Source organism: Zonotrichia leucophrys, chromosome 1A, assembly GCF_028769735.1.
Source record: "Zonotrichia leucophrys gambelii isolate GWCS_2022_RI chromosome 1A, RI_Zleu_2.0, whole genome shotgun sequence".
Lineage (NCBI taxonomy): Eukaryota > Metazoa > Chordata > Aves > Passeriformes > Passerellidae > Zonotrichia > Zonotrichia leucophrys.
In genome coordinates, this window is record NC_088170.1 from 9,594,113 (window position 1) to 9,612,741 (window position 18,629).

Genomic DNA, 18,629 nt, shown 5'->3' on the forward strand with positions numbered 1-18,629 from the left:
GGGTATGTGCAGGTGCACTCTTGAGTCAGACTTTTTGGGTTTAGAATTGCTTAAGACCCAGGAGACCAAAGAACAGAAATTCTTTTGTTCTGTAGTTAATTCAGAAACCAGGATGTTTGCTTTTCATACTCTGTTTTTAAGGACTACTTAAAACTGTTTACCCAGGAATGATCTTGCCAAGTTCAAGGCTCTTCATTTTAAACTGGAAAGAAGTACTATGGATATTTAAATTAATAAATAAATAAGAAAGCAGCTAATGTCTTTTGCATGTTCTCCATGCTCTTTTGTACAGAACAAAATAATTAGTTAATCCTCTCATGTTGCCTCAGCACAGTACTTGGAAAACTGAAACGTGACAAACCATTTTCAGAGAACTGAAAAACATTTATCATTTAGTTTCCATTTTCTTTTTTTTTTTTTTTTAAGAAACCTACATAATACCTAACATTTGTATTTCTCAGTCTATTTAACTGTGAAGGGTTGATAATTTTCTGAACTGTTTGCAAGGATTGTACAAATTCTGGCACACTTAGATTATTGAGATTGGAGGGGACATTGCTTAAATTCACCATAGAGAAAAATCATTGATGCAATATTGGTTTCATAGAGAAAATTTTACTAGAATACCCTTTGTAAGCATGGATTTAGAAGACTCCATGGGAAATCAAACAAATGTTAATCCACACTGATCTTTTCAGCTGTTCATTGGGCCACCTTATTAAAAACAACTATTGCCCCTTGTGGAGGATCAGGTGACACCGTGTCTGGAAATTTTTTTGGATCAGCTTTTTGTTTCTGTTTAACTTGTCTCTCTCAGTTGTAGAGCTATTTGAGTTTTGGGGTGATTCTAACCTGAATGTGGTGTCCTGGGACCTGTAACGGAATATAAGCACAAAAGATGCATATGAACATTGTAAGCTTCAGTAGCACTTGCCAGTTTTTCTCAGCTTGTGCAGTTTTGTTTTGCTGTTGATCTGAGGCTCTGATTCTGTGCAATATATGGAGCAGATCAGTTTCAGTGCTTTGAAACCCATATTTTTGCTTTTACTTTTCTATGTACCCTAATCACAAGTCAGGTATTTTTTACCAATGATGAAGATAGAGCTCTGATCAGTTTTCTATACACACAGCTTTTCCACTCCAAGCTAGCCTCAGCATCTGGAAAGCTGACATCTTCAAAATACTAATGTTCAACCAAACTTCATTTTGGTAACTCTTAAACACTCTTTAATCTCTTTTCCTTCACTGGAAGGTGGAGCTACAGAACAGGGCCTTTATGGCAATATATTATGTACACATGCATAGGGTATAAACTGCCAGCAGTCACATCCTGTACAGCACTTATTCCTCAGTCTGACATTTATCATCCAGCATGGGTGCTGGTAAAAAATACATTTTCAAATTGTACACACTCTAAATCTGGATGTTATCACTCAATTTATATTTATATTTTTTATAAATCCTCTCCTTGGAAGTTCAGGCATTTATATTTACAGCTAAAAAGATAGTTCAATTTAAACTTTTTTAAGAGGTTTTGGAAAATTTGGATCACTTCCTCCTCTCTGTTTTTCACTTTTCATACCCTGCATTTCCTAACTCCAGCTGGGAGGAAAAAGTGCTGTGTTGCACTTTTCTATGTAGTATTTTTGGGCAAATTAAAAGCAGGAAGTACCAGAAAGTTCATAAAATAGCATATTCTTGGGAGATTTCTTATCCAGACCAAGACATTCAGATAAGATCTGGCTATGCATTTACATTAATTTTAAGTGCCATTGCCTGGAAAACATTTATTATAGACACTTAATGATAAACAAGATTAATTCTTCTCGAATATATTTAGTTGGAATTTTAAGGTAATTATAAACAAATAACTCAAGTTAGTGCAAAATAACTCTTAGTTAAATAAACAGCTCTATTGCCCGACACAAATTTGAACAATTCCTGTAAGCTATGGATTGAAAGCTAAACCCACTGAATTTTGTAGGCTAGTCTGCAGTGCATCCTTTCGGAGAGGTGAGAAATTGAGCCAACAACATCAGTGCTCCAAAGCTGAGTATGAATCAGAAGATGTTCAATAATTCAATTAGCATGGACAAGAAAAACTTTGCTATACTATCTTGTAATAATGTAATAATGATATGCATATGACAGCAGGTTAGTCATAAATACATTGTGAAAGTAATAAAGCCAAAAAAGCTGTTTCAGTTAATAATTGACAATTTTATGGTAACTGGAGTAAGCTACCATTGATTCTGTATATGGATTTGTAGAATGTTTTGGCAAACTGATGATTTGGAAGTAAAATGAGAATTTTGGTAAATTTTAAACCAAAATTAGTATATTACATTTAGGATCTAGTCTTCAAAGTTTTGCAGTAATTAGTGAGTCTTTATTCATCTCATCACAAAAGAAGTTTCCACCTGACATCCTCAGACTGAGACGGTTTCTTAACTGGCCTGAATTTAGGAGGGTTCATTAAATGCAGCAGTATTTAGATGTAACCATGAAGAATTTCCACTAATATGGAAATCCACTACAGTCTCTTTGGATTTACTGATGTAAACAAGGACTCCAGATCACCCCAAATTTGTCTATTTCGGAAGAACCCAGAGGCATTCAGCGCTCCTAATTTTGACTCCCCACATCCAAAGTGTGGCACTTCCGCACCCAAATTATGCGTGTGAGCACAGGAACAGTTCCTTCACTGGCTTTTCTCATTATTTCCTTGACATTTTACTGCAGAGGACGACACTTCCCAAACACCACCATGCAGGGCCCTTTCCTGAGGCCTGTGGAGGGCTGGGTATCAGTGTGGGGCAGTGAGGGGCATGGCCGGGCCCCTCAGCGGCTGGCAACACTTGCATCGCAAAATGCAAAAAAAAAAATGCAAAAAAGCGGGTGCCAAAGAAGGCAGCCCAGGAGCTCGGAGTTTATCGCCGGGGTTTATCCCGGGGCACAGGGCTCCGTTCCGGGACTGCGTTTCCCAGGAGGAAGCGCGGGCAGCGGGCGCGCCCCGCCCCGCGGCGCTCGGCGTTTGTTTCCGGGCCGAGGCTGCGGAGCGCGGCCGAGCTGTGGAGCGGGGCCGCACCCGGCCCGGCCCGGCTCGGCCCAGCACCATGGACGAGGACGGGCTGCCCATCGTGGGCTCCGGCATTGACCTCACCAAGGTACGGGCTGCGCTCGCCCGGCGCTCCGCGGCTGCCGCTGCTGCTGCCCGGCTGCGCTGGCCCTGGTGCTGGGCGAGCCCCGCGTCCCCCCGGCCCGGCCCGGCCTGGCCCGGTGGCAGCGGGCGAGGGGAGCTCCCCGTGCGGGGACGCTGCCGCCCTCGCACCGGGAACGAGCGGCCTCTGGTCCTTACCTCTGTCTCCAGCTGTTCTCCTGCAAGTTCTGCGATAACTTCGTATTTAAAGACTAAGCCGTCTCAGACATCGATCTGCGAGGCAAATCCTGTGCAAAGCTGTGTGTTCATTTCTTTAAATGTTGCAGAAACTTTCTTTTTAAACTTAGTTTCCTCAAAAGGCAGCGCAAAGACAGGACAGTTCGAGTTCACCCAGTGAGTCTTCCGTGCTCTGTGCCACCCCACAGATTTCTGCTGAAGTCATAAGCAAATGCAAATTTCTGCTTGGCAAATTTTGGAACCACAGAACTGAACTTCAGCAGATGCTGTTGTACAGTGCACAGGATGAAGGCTCGAGATAGTGGCAACAAAAGTCTCACAAAAAGTCAGGATATTTTAAGATGGCCATAGTGGATTGTGTATTGAATGCACCGATAAATCAGCGGCTAAAGAAGAGGTGAAGACCAGAGGGTCGCTCTATTCACCAAAAAAGTGCAGCAGAATCTTGGCTGCCAATAATATTCCTTGTAAATCTTCCATATAAATCAATGACAATTTCATAGGCTGATTTCCATTGGGAATGTTAAAACTTAAACCAGTTGTCCAAGGTTATTAACATTGGCACTAAATTTTTATACATAAACTAAAATTTTATACATAAACTTTTGTGTGCAAATTCCTGAATCCAGTCTTCTGTAATGGTTTAAATAAAAATCCCAACTCTGTGTTACAATATGACTACTATTCTTTTTGGCAAACATAACATTCTACATTTTAGTCTGGAAAGGATGTGAGCATCAAAACTGATTTGGAGGATAACTTTTGGTCATTTTAGGATAGTCTGGGTGTTCAAATACTCAGACAGAAACATTACTACACTTCAGTTTTCATCATGGCATTAGTTGTAAATGAGTATTAGTATGGCTGGCCAAGTTTGTTTTTCCTTCTGATTTTCAGGAATATTCACAATTTCATCTGGAGGTGTTTTCTTTAAGATAACAATCCTTCATTTCTTGGGTCTTGTTGCCTTTTCTATGTGTCCTGTAAATTCTCAGCTGTCATGCTAGTAGGCTTTTAGTGGCAAAGGTTTTGTATGAATGCATATGTGTATTAGAAAATGGTGTGTGTATGTATGCATTCATAGCAGGCACACTTAAGACAGATTTCCAAATCATTTCTTCTAAAAAATCTGCATTTGAACAGATACTTCAATTCAAATGTGAAACTTGATATTGATGTGTAACCTAATTTCCTTACCTTTTTTAATGCAGGTTCCTGCTATTCAGCAGAAAAGAACTGTAGCATTTCTAAACCAGTTTGTGGTTCACACAGTGCAGTTTCTCAACCGCTTTTCTACTGTTTGTGAAGAGGTATGTTTATTATTTTCCCAGCTGGCCCTTGATACAATTAAAAGAAATTCAAAAAATGGGAACCATTCATTTAAACGTTTTTGATGCAGTAATACTGGTAGCCTAAACCAAAAATGTAGTCTGCTTTCTGTTGAAGGTTTCTCTTTAGTAAGTGCTCAAGACAGAATTTTTCCCCAAGGGACCCACATGAACTCCTGTTGTGCCACACTCTCCTGTTTTCTTAAACTTTTGCATTTCTAACAGTCTTTGAACTTCTTGATACAGGGAATTTATTCTGAGCAGCTTCATCTCTGGCTCTGATGTTGTTATGAAAGAAGGATGCCATGTTTTTGTGGTCCATCAAGACTTACTTTCAGATTTTATCACCTTTAATTTAAGAGAGTTGTACGCTAAGCAAATGCAAATTACTGAATGCAAATAGTTTTTTTGTTGGAAAAAGGACATTTTTGGCAAGTGATTAGTATAGAACATGAAGTCTTTAACTTCAGTTTCCTGCAAAAAGAGAGAAAAATAAAAATATTTGGGATTAGTAAGTTTATGTGACTTTAGAGTCAATGGAAATACACCAGACCAAGAAGATCAGAATTGTCCACTGAACAGGACAAGAGTCCTCCTTGTAAAAAGGGTGTTTTCTAACATGGCTTTGAGGGTAACCTTTTTGTCTTTAGAGGTTTTTTGTACTTTTTCATTAGTTTATTCAAAAAAGAATGCCATACAGCTCTAGCCAGCTGAGCCAGAGCAGCAGTCAAATCCAATTAGCCTAAGCCATGTAATCTGAGAAATTCTGTTATTTGTTGGTGGAGTTTAGAGCCAGACGCGTGACAAGTATAAGATTTGGATATTACAAGAATATATGGAGCTTTAGAGGAAAAAAAGTCATTTTTCCTAGGTTTTTGAACTTCTTGTAACTTGATAGGTGGGACAGTGTGACCGCCTGATGATGCTGTTGTCAGTTGTCCAAGAGTCAGTTGTCAACTGATACCAGAATTCCCTCTTCCACGGGCCCTCTGGAAATCAGAACACGTATATTTAAAGCCACCTTGAGCACACAGCAGCACTGTGAAGTCTGCCTAATAAAACAGTTATTAGTTAACCAAAATGTGCTGTTACTCAAGAGACTCAAGTAGTTGCTTTATATACTCCTTGAGAAGTTTTTCGTATTCATGAAGTACAGAAGTGTTTTTAATGTGAAAGGTCGCAGTGTAAGTCAACAGAAGCCAAGAAACTCAAAATCAGAGCTGACACCATCCTTAACTCTAAATTTCCTGGCTCTTGTCTAGTCAAATAGACCCATAAAATTGCATAATTGTCTTTTGTACATCTTTCCTCCCCCTTATCCAGTTAAATGTAGAACACATAGTTCCTTCCAATAGGAGCTGACTCCTCTTCGTGAACAAAGGACCATCTGTAAACAAGTCAGTGCTCTATCCAAAAAGACTAACTCCTGTCAGTCTCCTGCTTTTTCTAGCATATTGGCAGAACTGCCATTTTCTTAGGGTGTTAAAGTTCTGCTTCAGAGCCAGGCAGAATCTTGCCAAGGTGCCAGAAAGCTGTCAGAATGGTACGTATCTGCCAGCCAGCACTCTAGCCAACTTCACTTGGACAGGTCTGGTGGAGTATGGTAGTGATTAGTTAAAAGACTGGCAGTTCTTATGGAGTAATTTAGAAAAACTTAAGTTGTATTTAAAAAAAAAAAACTCAAAATTTGATTGAGGTGCACCTGGAGCATATAAAGTGTCAGGTTAGTTCTGATTGATTGTGGATTTTGACTGTATAGGACTATTGAATCACCTGCTGTATTAATTATCAGATTTTCTCTTTGTATTTGGGCAGTTACATACACACACATCATCTCTTTTCATCTTCCACATTTGGAAAAAGCTTTGAAGAAAGATCTTTCAGTAACTGGGAGAGTACAATGTGTCTACCATTATTCTCCAGTTGCCCAAAGTAATACCCTATTTACTTTGGCTTTCTTTTGTAAATAGTCTGTCTTCATTTCTGTCATTATAGGGGAAAACCAACTGCAGAGTAAAATTATTTAAAATTTGTACCGCTGTAGCTACTGTTCTACAAAGGGTTGTCATTGCTTCATTCATTTCATAATGTGATAATCTCATTTACACTGCACTCTGCCTTCAGCAGGGAGAAGCTAAAAAAAAGTGATTTTTTTAAACTAGCTGCAAACTCTTTTATATGTCCAAGTGCACAGGAGAGTGTTTTCACATCCTAATTGTTTTCTGTTGTAGAAATTGTCAGCACTGTCTCTCCGTATCCAACAAATTGAAACCACGCTCAATATTCTGGATGCAAAGGTTTGTATGGATAGAGACTTCATCTTCTAAGAGTGACAGCCTCCCAGATTATGTGAAATAGCTTCCTTTCTAGAGTCTGAATTGAGCAAATAAGTTTTCATAATGATTTGAAGGAGTCTGATGTCAAAATCTTGATATCAAATCCTGATACCAAAAATTCTTTAACTCTCTTCCCTAGTTAATGTCTTACTACTTATACTGTGTAACATTTGAATAGGTAGTTCATACAGAAGAAAGGAAACAACAATACCTAGTGGAAAATTTGAGTTTGTTAAGCATGTGTAACAGGAAAGGAACACTTTTTTGCCATACAAACGGTAATAAGGAAATTCTTTCCCCCTTTGTAAAACAAAAGTATCTTTGTATGTTACTGGACTCTAAGGACTTCAGCTGATATAAGTAACTAGGGAGAAGCCTTGGAAATCCTTTTGATATTGAAATGTGACCTGAACTGGATCTAAGCTAATGTAAATTAGTTTATCTTCTTTAGCTGAAACGACAAAAAGATACAATCTGTGGTCTTAGATAGAAAATACAGTATATCATTTACTAGGAAAAAAAAACCCCAACAAGATCCCAAAGTCAATCAATCACCCACCATAAAATTTTAGCAAGTTCTTCTTTCAATAATGGTGGAGGCAATTTCAGCTGGCTTTTCTGGGAGCAAGGGGGGGAATATTTTGAAAGCATTCATTAAGATCTTTGTGGGGAAAAAAATAGTGTAATAATACAAACAGAGCTTACTAACTCTTATTTATTTCAAAATGTTTAGGAATGATCTGCATTGATGACGAATTTTTGCAGAATTCTTCATAATCATGTTAAACAGAATTTCCTTCAAATAGATTTGTGGTGTGTTTAATATCCTTTCACATCATTTCCTTTAAAAAAGTGAAAGATGTAGAAAATCCAAAAAATTTGTAACCAGTCTCCCATCTGTTAGGTGATAGAGCTGTTCTTGCCATGATTTCTTTCACTGTAGGAGAAGTAGCAGAGATTGCATGGCTCTCATGTGGTTGATAAATGCAGTAGCAAAATGCTGGGAAGGTGTGGAAGCCTTTCCTGCTCTGCAGCCCTGTGTTAACAGTGAAAGTTTTTATTGTAGAAGGCAGCTGGATAGAAAGATTTTTCCCCCCAGTCAAAATACCAAAACAAAGGGCAGAAAGTTACAATTTTACTAACGTAAAACCTACCTGGATAGTAAGTGGTAAGCAGGGTGCTGCAGATTTTGTACATGTAGTCTTATGAAGTGCTCATTGGTTATTTGATGATGTTTTTTGCATTCAGTTATCCTCAATTCCTGGCCTAGAAGATGTCAAATTTGAAGTGTCCAGTGCAAATGTGAACAGTGTTACAAATGGTCCTGTGGCACAGGCTGCTGCAGATCCGCAGACAGCTGGATCACCTCAGCCTGGAGTAAGTAATGAGGCATAACTCATACCTTGGAGGAACAGAGCTCTCCAGGTCAAGTTTTAAATGTCATTTGCAGTAGATAGAAGGAGCAATTCTATTGGAAGTGAGCGATCAGCTGTAAAAGTCTAAGAGTAGGCTTTTCTCTATTGGCACTGTTTTAAAAAGTGACTTAAAACAAAAAAGGCAATACCCTTTATTAACTGTGTGACTTAAATAATTAGAACTAACTCAAATCTAGTGCTAAATTTCTCCTTCCTTTTCTTTAATCACACTAAATTATGAACAGGAATTGCATCAGGGTGCTGGGACGGTCATGAATGAAAATACCAGTTCAAATCACATCATTGCAACTCTTTTCTCCTTTCTTCAGAATGTGAGCTTTTAGCTCAAATTGGAATTTCTAGCATGCTTAATTCTAAAGAGTTTATTACATTGAAGGTTTTCTGTATATTATCCTCCACTTACAGTAAATGCCAGCTTATTACTAGCAATCAGCATTAAAATACTACCCCTGCAACTAACTTCTTGTCATTTTGGGGAATTTAATGTGTGTGGTTTGTTGATTTTTTAACCCAGACATTTGAATCCCATGATCACCACTTAACTAAGTCAGGCTTTCAGCCCCTTTTGTAGATGGAGTTCTTCTCCTGGTTTCCCCTTACAGTTTCTTCTCATGGAATCCTCAATTCTGATCTCTGCTCATTCTCTTATTTGGTGGAAGTTGCTGTGGAAAAGCAGTAGCTGGAGCACGCTGCTGCTTTTGCCTGCCTGTCAAAGATTGTAACTCTGATTTACAGCAGGGGAGACTCTGGACAGCATTGCATGTTCCAGCCACATTGGAGAATGACTCACCATGAGTTCATTTTCCTTAAAATGTTCCTCCTCTCAGATATGGAAGTATATAAAGTATATTTAAGTATATAAAGTTCATATATTTCACACTTTCAGGTGGTTAGTTTTGTAGAAAAATTACAGTTTTCTGTGTTCTTTTAAAACTACTGGAACTTCTCGTCATCTTTCATTTAATTTAAATTAAATACTTTCAAGGAATCTTTGATTTCGTTATATTGTCCTTTGAGTAATGATTTATACTCAAAAGTACAGTTTAGAAGTTACATGATATGTATGAAACCTTTGTCAGGGAATCAAATACTTTGAGGAAAAAAGGCATTGGACTACAGGGGGAGATTTATTGATATACTTATAAATATTTTTTATTAAAAGACCATTTGCATTTAATACTGTGATATTTATTAAATGCAACTTAACAGGGTTATTAGGGTCTTTCTGGTTTTTTATGTGTTGTTCAATAACTTTAAATTGTATCTAAAAGTAGAAAGACACTCTTGTAACAGTGAACAGCAAAAGAGCTGGATTTGTGATTTCTTACATCTAGGAAACCTCTAATTTTGTGAGTGTAGATCAGAATAATCTTGATGAGGAAGAGTTGAAGAATTTCAGAATAATCTTGATGAGGAAGAGTTGCTCTTTACCCTGAAATACCCAGTTTTATTGTTTGGAATCTCTCCGTGGCTGTGGTGTGTGCACCTAACCATTAAAGGGTTTGTTCTTCACATTCAGCAGAACAATACACAAGAAGAAGGGTTGCAGAAAACAGAGGTGGTAACAGAAAATGTCACAACTGTGGCCAAGGATCCAAGATATGCCAGATACCTCAAAATGGTGCAAGTGGTAAGTCAGTTCTCATGTCATTCTTTGGCTAGCATGTTATTTTTTGGTGGAATGCACCACACAGCTGTAAGTGAACCTTAAATGTCTGAAAACATACATTGCAACAGTAATCTTTAAGGTAGGTTAATATCATAATATTCTAGCACATCTTCTCTAATAACTGAATTAATGTAATATATTCCCTCAGACAGCTTCTGGCAAGATCTTTCTACAAAATTCTGCTGGTAGACTTGTGAAGTGAAGTGTGAAATGTGTAAAGGCAAAGTGATATTAGCCGGAGGCACAGAAGATGCCACTGAAAGTGGAGTTGTCCTGGCAAATTGGAGTCATTCCCTGCATACAGACTGATTGCAGCCTGATTTTACTGGAGGGTACTAAATACAGCTTTGCAAGTATAGTCCAGAACAGGAGTACTTGATATCTCTGTAAGGACCAAAATAGAGATACAAGGATTACTTCATTATCTGGTTCCACTCCAGTTTCCTGTTATTCATGATGCAGGTTTTGTTTACATCTTTATCTGTGGTCTGTGCTACAGATAAATAGGAAATAAATTATTATAATCTCAATATTAACAAGTGTGAAATCTAATGAAGAAATGAGAAGTTGAATGGGAGACTGTTTGTGATATTTTTAAGAGGTCGTTTCGCATCCACAAACTTAAAAATGAGATTGGAAACAAAGAGTTTATTTCAATTTATTTTCAATTTGTCAGGGAAAATTTTCCTCTAAAATACATACTATAATTCTGGAAAGTATGACTGTGTCATAGTATTAATAAAATGTTGCTTATGTGAAAACTAACTTCATGGTTTCACTCAGTCTTCAGAGAAATTATTACAATTGGTCTGCTTCATCCCTTGAATGGTGTTCCAAACCTTATTTTTCACTTGAATCACAAATTGGAACTTTATGGGTAGCTCATTACAAACCATTTGGAAAACGTAGCAGTGGGATAGTAGCAGAGAGTAGAACACTATGTTACTGTATTGATTTAATGCCAGACTTCAAAGTGGATTTGAAAGTGCTGGATGGTCTAATTACTTTGAATTTTTATTTTTTTTTATGACTGCTAGAGGAGTGAGATCTCACTTTCCACATTTCTCCTGTGTACTGGCAGTTCCTGGTGACTCTTCTGCCAGTTGTAAACAGTGTGGTAGGAAAGTCAAACTAACATACTACAAATTAATGTGTGTTTTTGTATTTGCCAAACTTGTCTCCTTGTCCGGTCAAGTATTTCAGTTAGTGTCATTTATTTGCCCAAATTAAGTTTCTAGGTGAAGATTTGTTTGAACTGATAAATTATTTATTACTCACAATGTTTGTTGTATAAAAGAGCACCATTCTAAACTAAAAGTAGCTCTTCCATGAAATTGTGACAAACTCATTTGGTGGAGTGCAATTGAGGATACTAAATTCTTTCTTTTTAAAATTTACAACAATATTCCAAGAAATCACACAAAAGCAGTAGCATATTTGCAGATTAAAATTTAGGAAGCATGAAAGGTAAAGTAATTGTATTTCCCTGATTGTATTATAAATAGATAAAGATACAGTCTTAATTGTTTTCCTTCAGGTAAGAAGTCTAAAAGAGCATTTTGATTAAACTTCAGATTAGTTTTGTGGATCTGTGATATATGAGGGTACTGAGAGGATTTTTTTCTCACAGATTTTAATGCACACCAAGTGTGAACATAAAAACAACCCATTCTTAGAAGTCCTATACCAAATTCCCTTTGATTGAAATCAAATATGAATTCTGCCTTGCCTGATCTGACTCAATTCTGTTTTCACGTAGTTTGAATTGATGGATAAACAACTCATCAGTGACTTCTGAGGTGGGGAAAAGTACCCTAAGAGCAGTGAAGCAGGGGAAAAGTTAGTGCATTAGTACAAGATGGTGTGTAGACACACAATCCCTGGTGTCCAGATCTATACTAGAATAACTCAATTTTTAAACCGTCATGAAATACTCAAATAAATATTCAAAATATTCACCTGTGTAATGCACATTAGTTGTGAAGTAATGAGATATTCTTTTATTTCAAGGTATTACATTGCAGCTGCTGGAATGACCTTTTTGACATCATTTCTGATAAATTGCTACAGCTATGTACCTGTGTGTGTGCTGTTCCACAGTGCTCATGCACAATCCTTAATTGTGGTTCTTACCTTGGAGCTGTCACTAGAATCACATCTTTCTCTGGAACATTAGTCATGCCTGCCCTTTATTGTAGCACTATTTTACTTGCTTTTGGACAAAAGACACTAGCCCTGCCCCACTTTTGATTTAGAATTTCTTAGACCACCAGTAACTTTGTTCCTTTTGAATCAGAAATTGTATCCTCGTTTGGTTTGGGTTTTTTTCCCATATCCTATATTGGCATGGAGTGATCCAGATGGTCTTTCTGATGGTTTCCAACAGGAGATGGCAAAGCAACAAGTTGCCTTTGAGCAGCTATAGTGGAAACATAGGAGCAGTTTGTTGGAATGGTTCTCCTGAGAGGACGTGGGTCTTGGATATGTGATCCAAGATAAGAGGATGTTTAGGTGTTGATGAATAAAATAAAGTGCAGAAGCTGTGGAAGGACTTGTAGTGATTGGAGGGAATTTTTTTTAACATGTACATATTTGGCTGAAATCTGTCCACAAGTCGCAGAAGATTCAGGCCTGACTGCTCAAGCAGTATTCAGAGAATTCACTTTTAAATTGTGCTTCTGTTCTCATGTCCTGTTTGCCTTTTTCTCCATGCTTTTTAGACTTCTCCAGCTTTTAGCACTGCCTTACAAGATCCTTCTGGAGGGGTAGCAGATGCACTTCCCTGGTTTTCTCCTCTCTCTTGGATATACCTTCAGCATGCCCAAGTCTTTCCTAGCACAATTTCTCTGCTGTCTTTGTGCTACTTTGTGCTTTCTCCACGTTCTTACCCATTCAGATAATGTCAGCTTCATAATTTTGTGTGCATAAATTGAAAGTATATCTATCCAGTCTTAATTTTTCTCTCCCTGCAACTTGCTCTAGATGTTTTGCCATAAATATAAGATGGTTTAAACAGGCTTTTAATCTCAATCATTTCTTGCTTCTAGGTTCATTATGATGGGAACTGAGATGAACATTCCATGCTGTTGTTTGACAAGTGACATGCATACATTTATATGAAAGTGTGGTTTAAAAGTACCTGTGTTATTTATCTCACCTGTTTGTGTCCAGTAGTTTTATATTATTCTTCCTCCTGCTACACAGGGTGTTCCTGTAATGGCAATAAGAAACAAAATGATTTCCGAGGGGCTGAATCCAGATCTTCTTGAGTAAGTAATTTGTGACTCCCAGTAGGGCTGCAGTGCAACTGTGTGTTTAAAAAACTTGGAAAAACGTGCTTAGAAAAGGTTGTTCATGGTGTTCTGGGCTATAGCAGTGACAATCTAGCATCTGACAGTGTGCATTTAGCAATGAGGACTCAAATAAAAGGTCAGCAGCCATTTGCAGTGCCCTGTGTAGACTATGAGATTTTTCCCAAATACTTGCTTTCAACACTCCAATAAGAAAATGTCATTATTGTAGAGTAGTAAGAACAAACTCAGTCTTATTTTGTGGAATGCTTGAGGGACAGCACAATTGTTTCCAGATTCCCTCAGCAGAGTAGTGTACACCTTGACTTCAAAATTGGCAGCGTAAATTGACGTCAGCAGTTCATCATTTTGGCTGTGATTGAGTTAATCTGATGTGAAGAATGCTATACTAAGAATAGATAGTAACTTCCCAAGCTTCTTGTCTGACCATAAACGTTAATTTCAGTCTTACTTTGCAGTTGACATTTAATTTAGCTCTACTGTATTATTTCACAGAATTTGTTAAACTGATTAAAGTATTAACTTTCATTCTTACATTATAGACACCAAAATGTGTGAAGTATTTTTGCATTATTTTCAGAAACTGTCAAGGTATTAAAAAGTCCATTTTTCATTTCCAATTAAGTCCTTTTACATTTTATAAATTTATTTATACATTTTATACATTTATTTATTCTGAAACTAGCTACTTGTTAAATAAAATAAACCTGAAGTATCATCATATCATGAGTCACTTTAGCTCCCAGTTATTTCCTGGTCTAGATAAGCCTAAATTAGTTATTCCTCAGTTGTTTTCTTTACTGATTGAATGAGAAATAAAAAAAAGACCCAGTGCAAGTTGGAGATAAGTTTAGCAAATGTGGGTTTTCTATATGTGTGTTAAATGTATTGTATTTTTTGCTGTCCATACCTTTCTATAAATGCTGCTATTTCTTCATGTTTGGGTGGATTTTTATAGTAGATAAAACAAAAAGATAATATGTTAAAATTTGAAAAGCTGTTTTTAAAAAGTGTCTGCTTTTGGATTGCCTATTTTGTGTTAAGACAGAAACATTATTATTGTGGATTGAGGCTCACAGAATATATTTGGGGTTAGATCTCAAAATCCATCTTCAAAGATCTGTGCAACAGTAACGCTTAGTCAAATTTTCTTTAAAATGTTACTGGTTTGAAAACTAGTTACAGAAAGCTAATTATTTGGCAAGGTGCATAATGTGGAACATGTTAAGGTATCAGAGGTGACTTTTCAATATTCTTGATTGTAGGCTTCTTCTGTGGCCTTCTTTTATATGTGTCTTGCCATCCACACTGCATTTCTTGGGTCTTCAGCTTCCTTGGGCCTGCTCACTCAGTCCCAGAGAAAATTAGGAAAATGTGCACATGGCTGTGTGCTCAGTCACTCACTGCAGACTGCCCCAGCTCCTTGCCATTGGCTGAGCATGGGTTATTTGTGGCTGTGGGTGTGCTAATTCTAATGATTACAGTATTGTTTCTACACTCTCCTCTTGGCTTTTCCACCTCTCAACTTTCTACAGCATTTGTAACTGCCTGTTCTATCAAGCTCCCAATTTACCTATCTTCAATTTTTGTTTCGTATTTTGTTTCTTATTTTGTTATTTCTTACTTTGTTTCTTCCTCTCTTGCCTATCTTCAGTTCCAGAAGAGTTTGTCCTGCTCTCATGAGCTAAAGGAATTCAGCATCATCTTCCTCTTCTTGACAAATGAGAGGTTTTGCACTGGTCTCTGCAAATCACGTCTTTGCACAGCTCTTCTGTTTTGTCATTACCACAGCAACAAGGAATAATATTGTGAAGTGGTATTTGCATGAGAAAGCAAATGCTTTCTTCACTTGTTTTAGAGGTGTGCAGTGGGGAGGGAGAAGGCTCTTCTGCAGCTCTTTCACACACTTCTCATCTTTGCACCAAAAATGTTTAGGAACACTTTAAAGTTACCTAAGGGATTCCCAACAGAGAAATTACACTAAACAGAACTAATATTGGAAAAGAAATTCTATACTCCCAAGATAAATAAGAAGAGTATGATTAATACAACTGTCAGCTTACTTTAAAATGCAATATTTTATCCAAGAGATGTTAACTATCATACAGGAAGTGAGGTTCTCTGAATGTCATTTTCCCCCAAGTATAATTATGTTTGTATTTTATACCTCTCTTTCAGCCTTTATCAGGCTCTGTATTGCTTGAATGTCAAATTCATTACATACTTGGAGGGAGAGTCCATGGAGAGCCAGCATCTTCAGACAGTAATGTTAGTTAGTCTTTAGATGGCTTGCTCTCTCAACTTCATTTCCAGTAGATTCCCCAAGCAAACATTTTGCCACAGTGTTAAGATCCATCCTAAACAATTTCTTTAAAACTAAATACAAGAGGTCTGATCATTTGTAGTCAATAAAAATCCCATGGCTGCTCTTGCATGTCAAATTTAACCCAATGTTCTAGCCAAATTCCACTCTGAGTAATTCTTTTTTGCTTCACTAAATTATCCCTGCAGTTTTAGTTGGATACAATATTGTTCATTTCCTGTCTTATTTTTTTCATGTACTATTTACACTGCTCAGTAGTGTACAGAATGTTCCTTTCAGCCCAACAACCTCTGAAGATTGAAAAAAAAATTGAATTAATCATTATTGCCTGCTTTCAACTCTTTCTACAAGTGTTTGCCACTTCTTAACGATCTGTCATCATTTCTGATGGCATCAAAGGCGTGCATTCACTCTGGTGTCTGCAGAGTTTTGATGTCCAGTGAGTTACAGTTTCTAGTGTTTGCCTTCCAGTTGTAGGTGAAGCAATACCACCAAGGTGTGAGTTTGTGAGCCATAAACAGTTGATGTGTTAAATGTTGTGGCAATAAAGTGCCTGCGGTTGTCGTGCAAGGACGGCCGTATTACGTGCTGAGCCGCTTGTGCTGTCAGCTGGATTTACAGCACAGAATGTTTTTGTTCCTGCAGGACCCCAGATGCCCCTGTGCCTGCCTGGGGAGATGATGGCAAAGCAGAAGAGAGTTCTGATAGTGAATCTTCATTCAGTGACTGAAGAGACTGATTCCAGCCTTTGGAAACCTTTGTTAAGTGCTCATGTGTTTGGAGCTTTGGCAGACAATAGTTTTGTGTGGATCACACGGATGACATGGTTTGTCTGATGGCGTTTTTAAGAACTAAGATCCTCCATGTTCTGATCTGGAAAGTTTGAACAGGCAGCATATTTTGACCTGAACCCTTCCCCCATGAAAATGAATCATGAGATCCTTGCAGTTTTTATGCTGCATCATGTCGGATTCATTTCTGGTTCTGCTGAAATTATTCCATAGGGCTCTAAGAATTCCACAACTCTAAACCTCCATTTCTCTAAAACTCCTTTCTGGTCATTGTTATATTTTCTGAGTAACACATTTAACCTACATTGCCTTCTTTCTGCCTCATAACTTAAAGGTAAATTAACTTTGGAAAATGAAAGCGTTTCACTGATAAACTGTACCTTTTTGGCAATATCCTGTGTTTGCAGTGGTGCAACAAGAATTACAAATAAGTCAGCTCTCTTATGGTGATTGCAAATCAGTGATACTCAGATTTGAGAAGAACTAAAATACAAGTGTAAAATATATTAAACCCCATTTTGAATCTATTTTCAAAGCATATACTGCTATTCAGTGCCACATTAGAGTCTGTATGAAGCTGTTAAAGGAACTCCTACTCTTGAAGGGTTGATTTATCCAGTTCAGGTTGCAGTGTTGTAGAAAGGTACAAACGTGACAAGGCTGGTTTGAAAATGACACTGGGAAAAGAAAAAGGCAAGGGACTGGGAGATCATTAATGGAGTATGAGATTGTGAGATTCTGCTATGTGGGTCAGTTGAAACCATTTTCTGACTTCATTGGCCTTACTCGAAAGAAGCTGTGGCTGAACAGTTTGCTTAGGGTGAGAAATCGCCTCCAGTTTGGTGCCTTTGCTGATAATTTCAGCAAAGAAGCTGAAATTCAGGTTGTATAAGGATAAAACTACCTTGGCACCTCTTGAGGCACTCATTGAGAACAATATAAAAAAATGCCTGAAGATGTGCCCTGAAGATTCCCCTCAAAATTACTTGATGTACTCTGTGACTCAAAAATTACATTTCATTAAAGAATCTTCTTTAATGCCGTTTGTTCCACATGAAATCCTTTGCAATCTGTTTGAATTCCCCAGATTGTTGTGATTATACCAGAATGCTGTGAGCCATGCAGTCATTAACTTTCTGGTGTTTCACATTCTTGCTGTGACCAAGAGAAGACTAAAACTGAATCTCCAAATGTGTAAGTTTGTTAGCCTTTATGACTGAATCAATACCTTCTCTCTTAGTTATTTGTGCCACTTCAGTAGGTTAATTAGGTTAATGCTTTTTTTTTTCCTGTGACTTAAACGTGGCTCCCATTTCAGCCTAGCAGACATATTTATGCTCTCCATAACCTGTAAATCAGAATAATTCCTGAATCCCTACAAAAGCATTTATGCACTAGAGAATGTTGAGAGATGGTATTTCAATGATGGGTTAATTACTATTGAACACTTAAAAATGTTCTTCATAGGTAACACTTGGTAAAATACAAAAATATTAACATATTAGCAATAAGTATTTCAAATGTAAATGTGATAATGTTATTTCAGAATGTATATATTGAAAGACTCATGACTTTTTAAAATCTATATTTGAAAACTCATTTAAGCAGTCTGTAAAATAAAAGCTATACTTTGTAAACCAAAGTTATGGTTTCATTTTATTCCTATATCTTGTCCTAAACAAAATGAAAATTCTTTCAAAGCCTCTGCAATTCATGTTTTCTCCAGAACTAACTTTGCTGAAGTTGTATCACCCTGCTAGCCTAAGGGGAGAGTTTTGGAAATTGAGGTTTGGAGTTAAAGTTAACCCATGGTGGCACTGTGACTACAGGAGAACTGAGTACCCCATAGCCACTGTTCTAAGAAGCAAATCTAAAGAAGGCTGAAATTAATGTGAATTGTATGTTTGATACATTTGAACTGAAAGAGACCTATGTAAGGAAGTAGCATGATTTAAAGAGTTGAATTGAGACATAGTAGTTTATTGTTTTTCTAAAGAAACGAGCAGGGTTAACAAAAGACATTAAAGAAGGTATAGCG

The 18,629-nt window shown here is 37.5% G+C and overlaps 1 protein-coding gene across 2 annotated transcripts; it reads left to right on the forward strand.

Moving 5' to 3' along the window:
- Nucleotides 1-3,025: 3,025 nt before the first annotated feature.
- Nucleotides 3,026-18,230, forward strand: WASHC3 (WASH complex subunit 3). Of its 2 annotated transcripts, none has more exons than XM_064737168.1 (7): nucleotides 3,026-3,167; nucleotides 4,609-4,707; nucleotides 6,957-7,022; nucleotides 8,310-8,438; nucleotides 10,017-10,127; nucleotides 13,371-13,435; nucleotides 16,446-18,230. In XM_064737168.1, the coding sequence occupies exons 1-7, from the start codon at nucleotides 3,117-3,119 to the stop codon at nucleotides 16,528-16,530; spliced, it is 606 nt and encodes a 201-aa protein (XP_064593238.1). In that variant the 5' UTR covers nucleotides 3,026-3,116; the 3' UTR covers nucleotides 16,531-18,230. The 2 variants fall into 2 exon arrangements, with proteins under 2 accessions (XP_064593238.1, XP_064593235.1); XM_064737165.1 differs by having other exon boundaries at nucleotides 3,034-3,167; nucleotides 10,020-10,127; nucleotides 16,446-16,679.
- The last annotated feature ends 399 nt before the right edge of the window (nucleotides 18,231-18,629 follow it).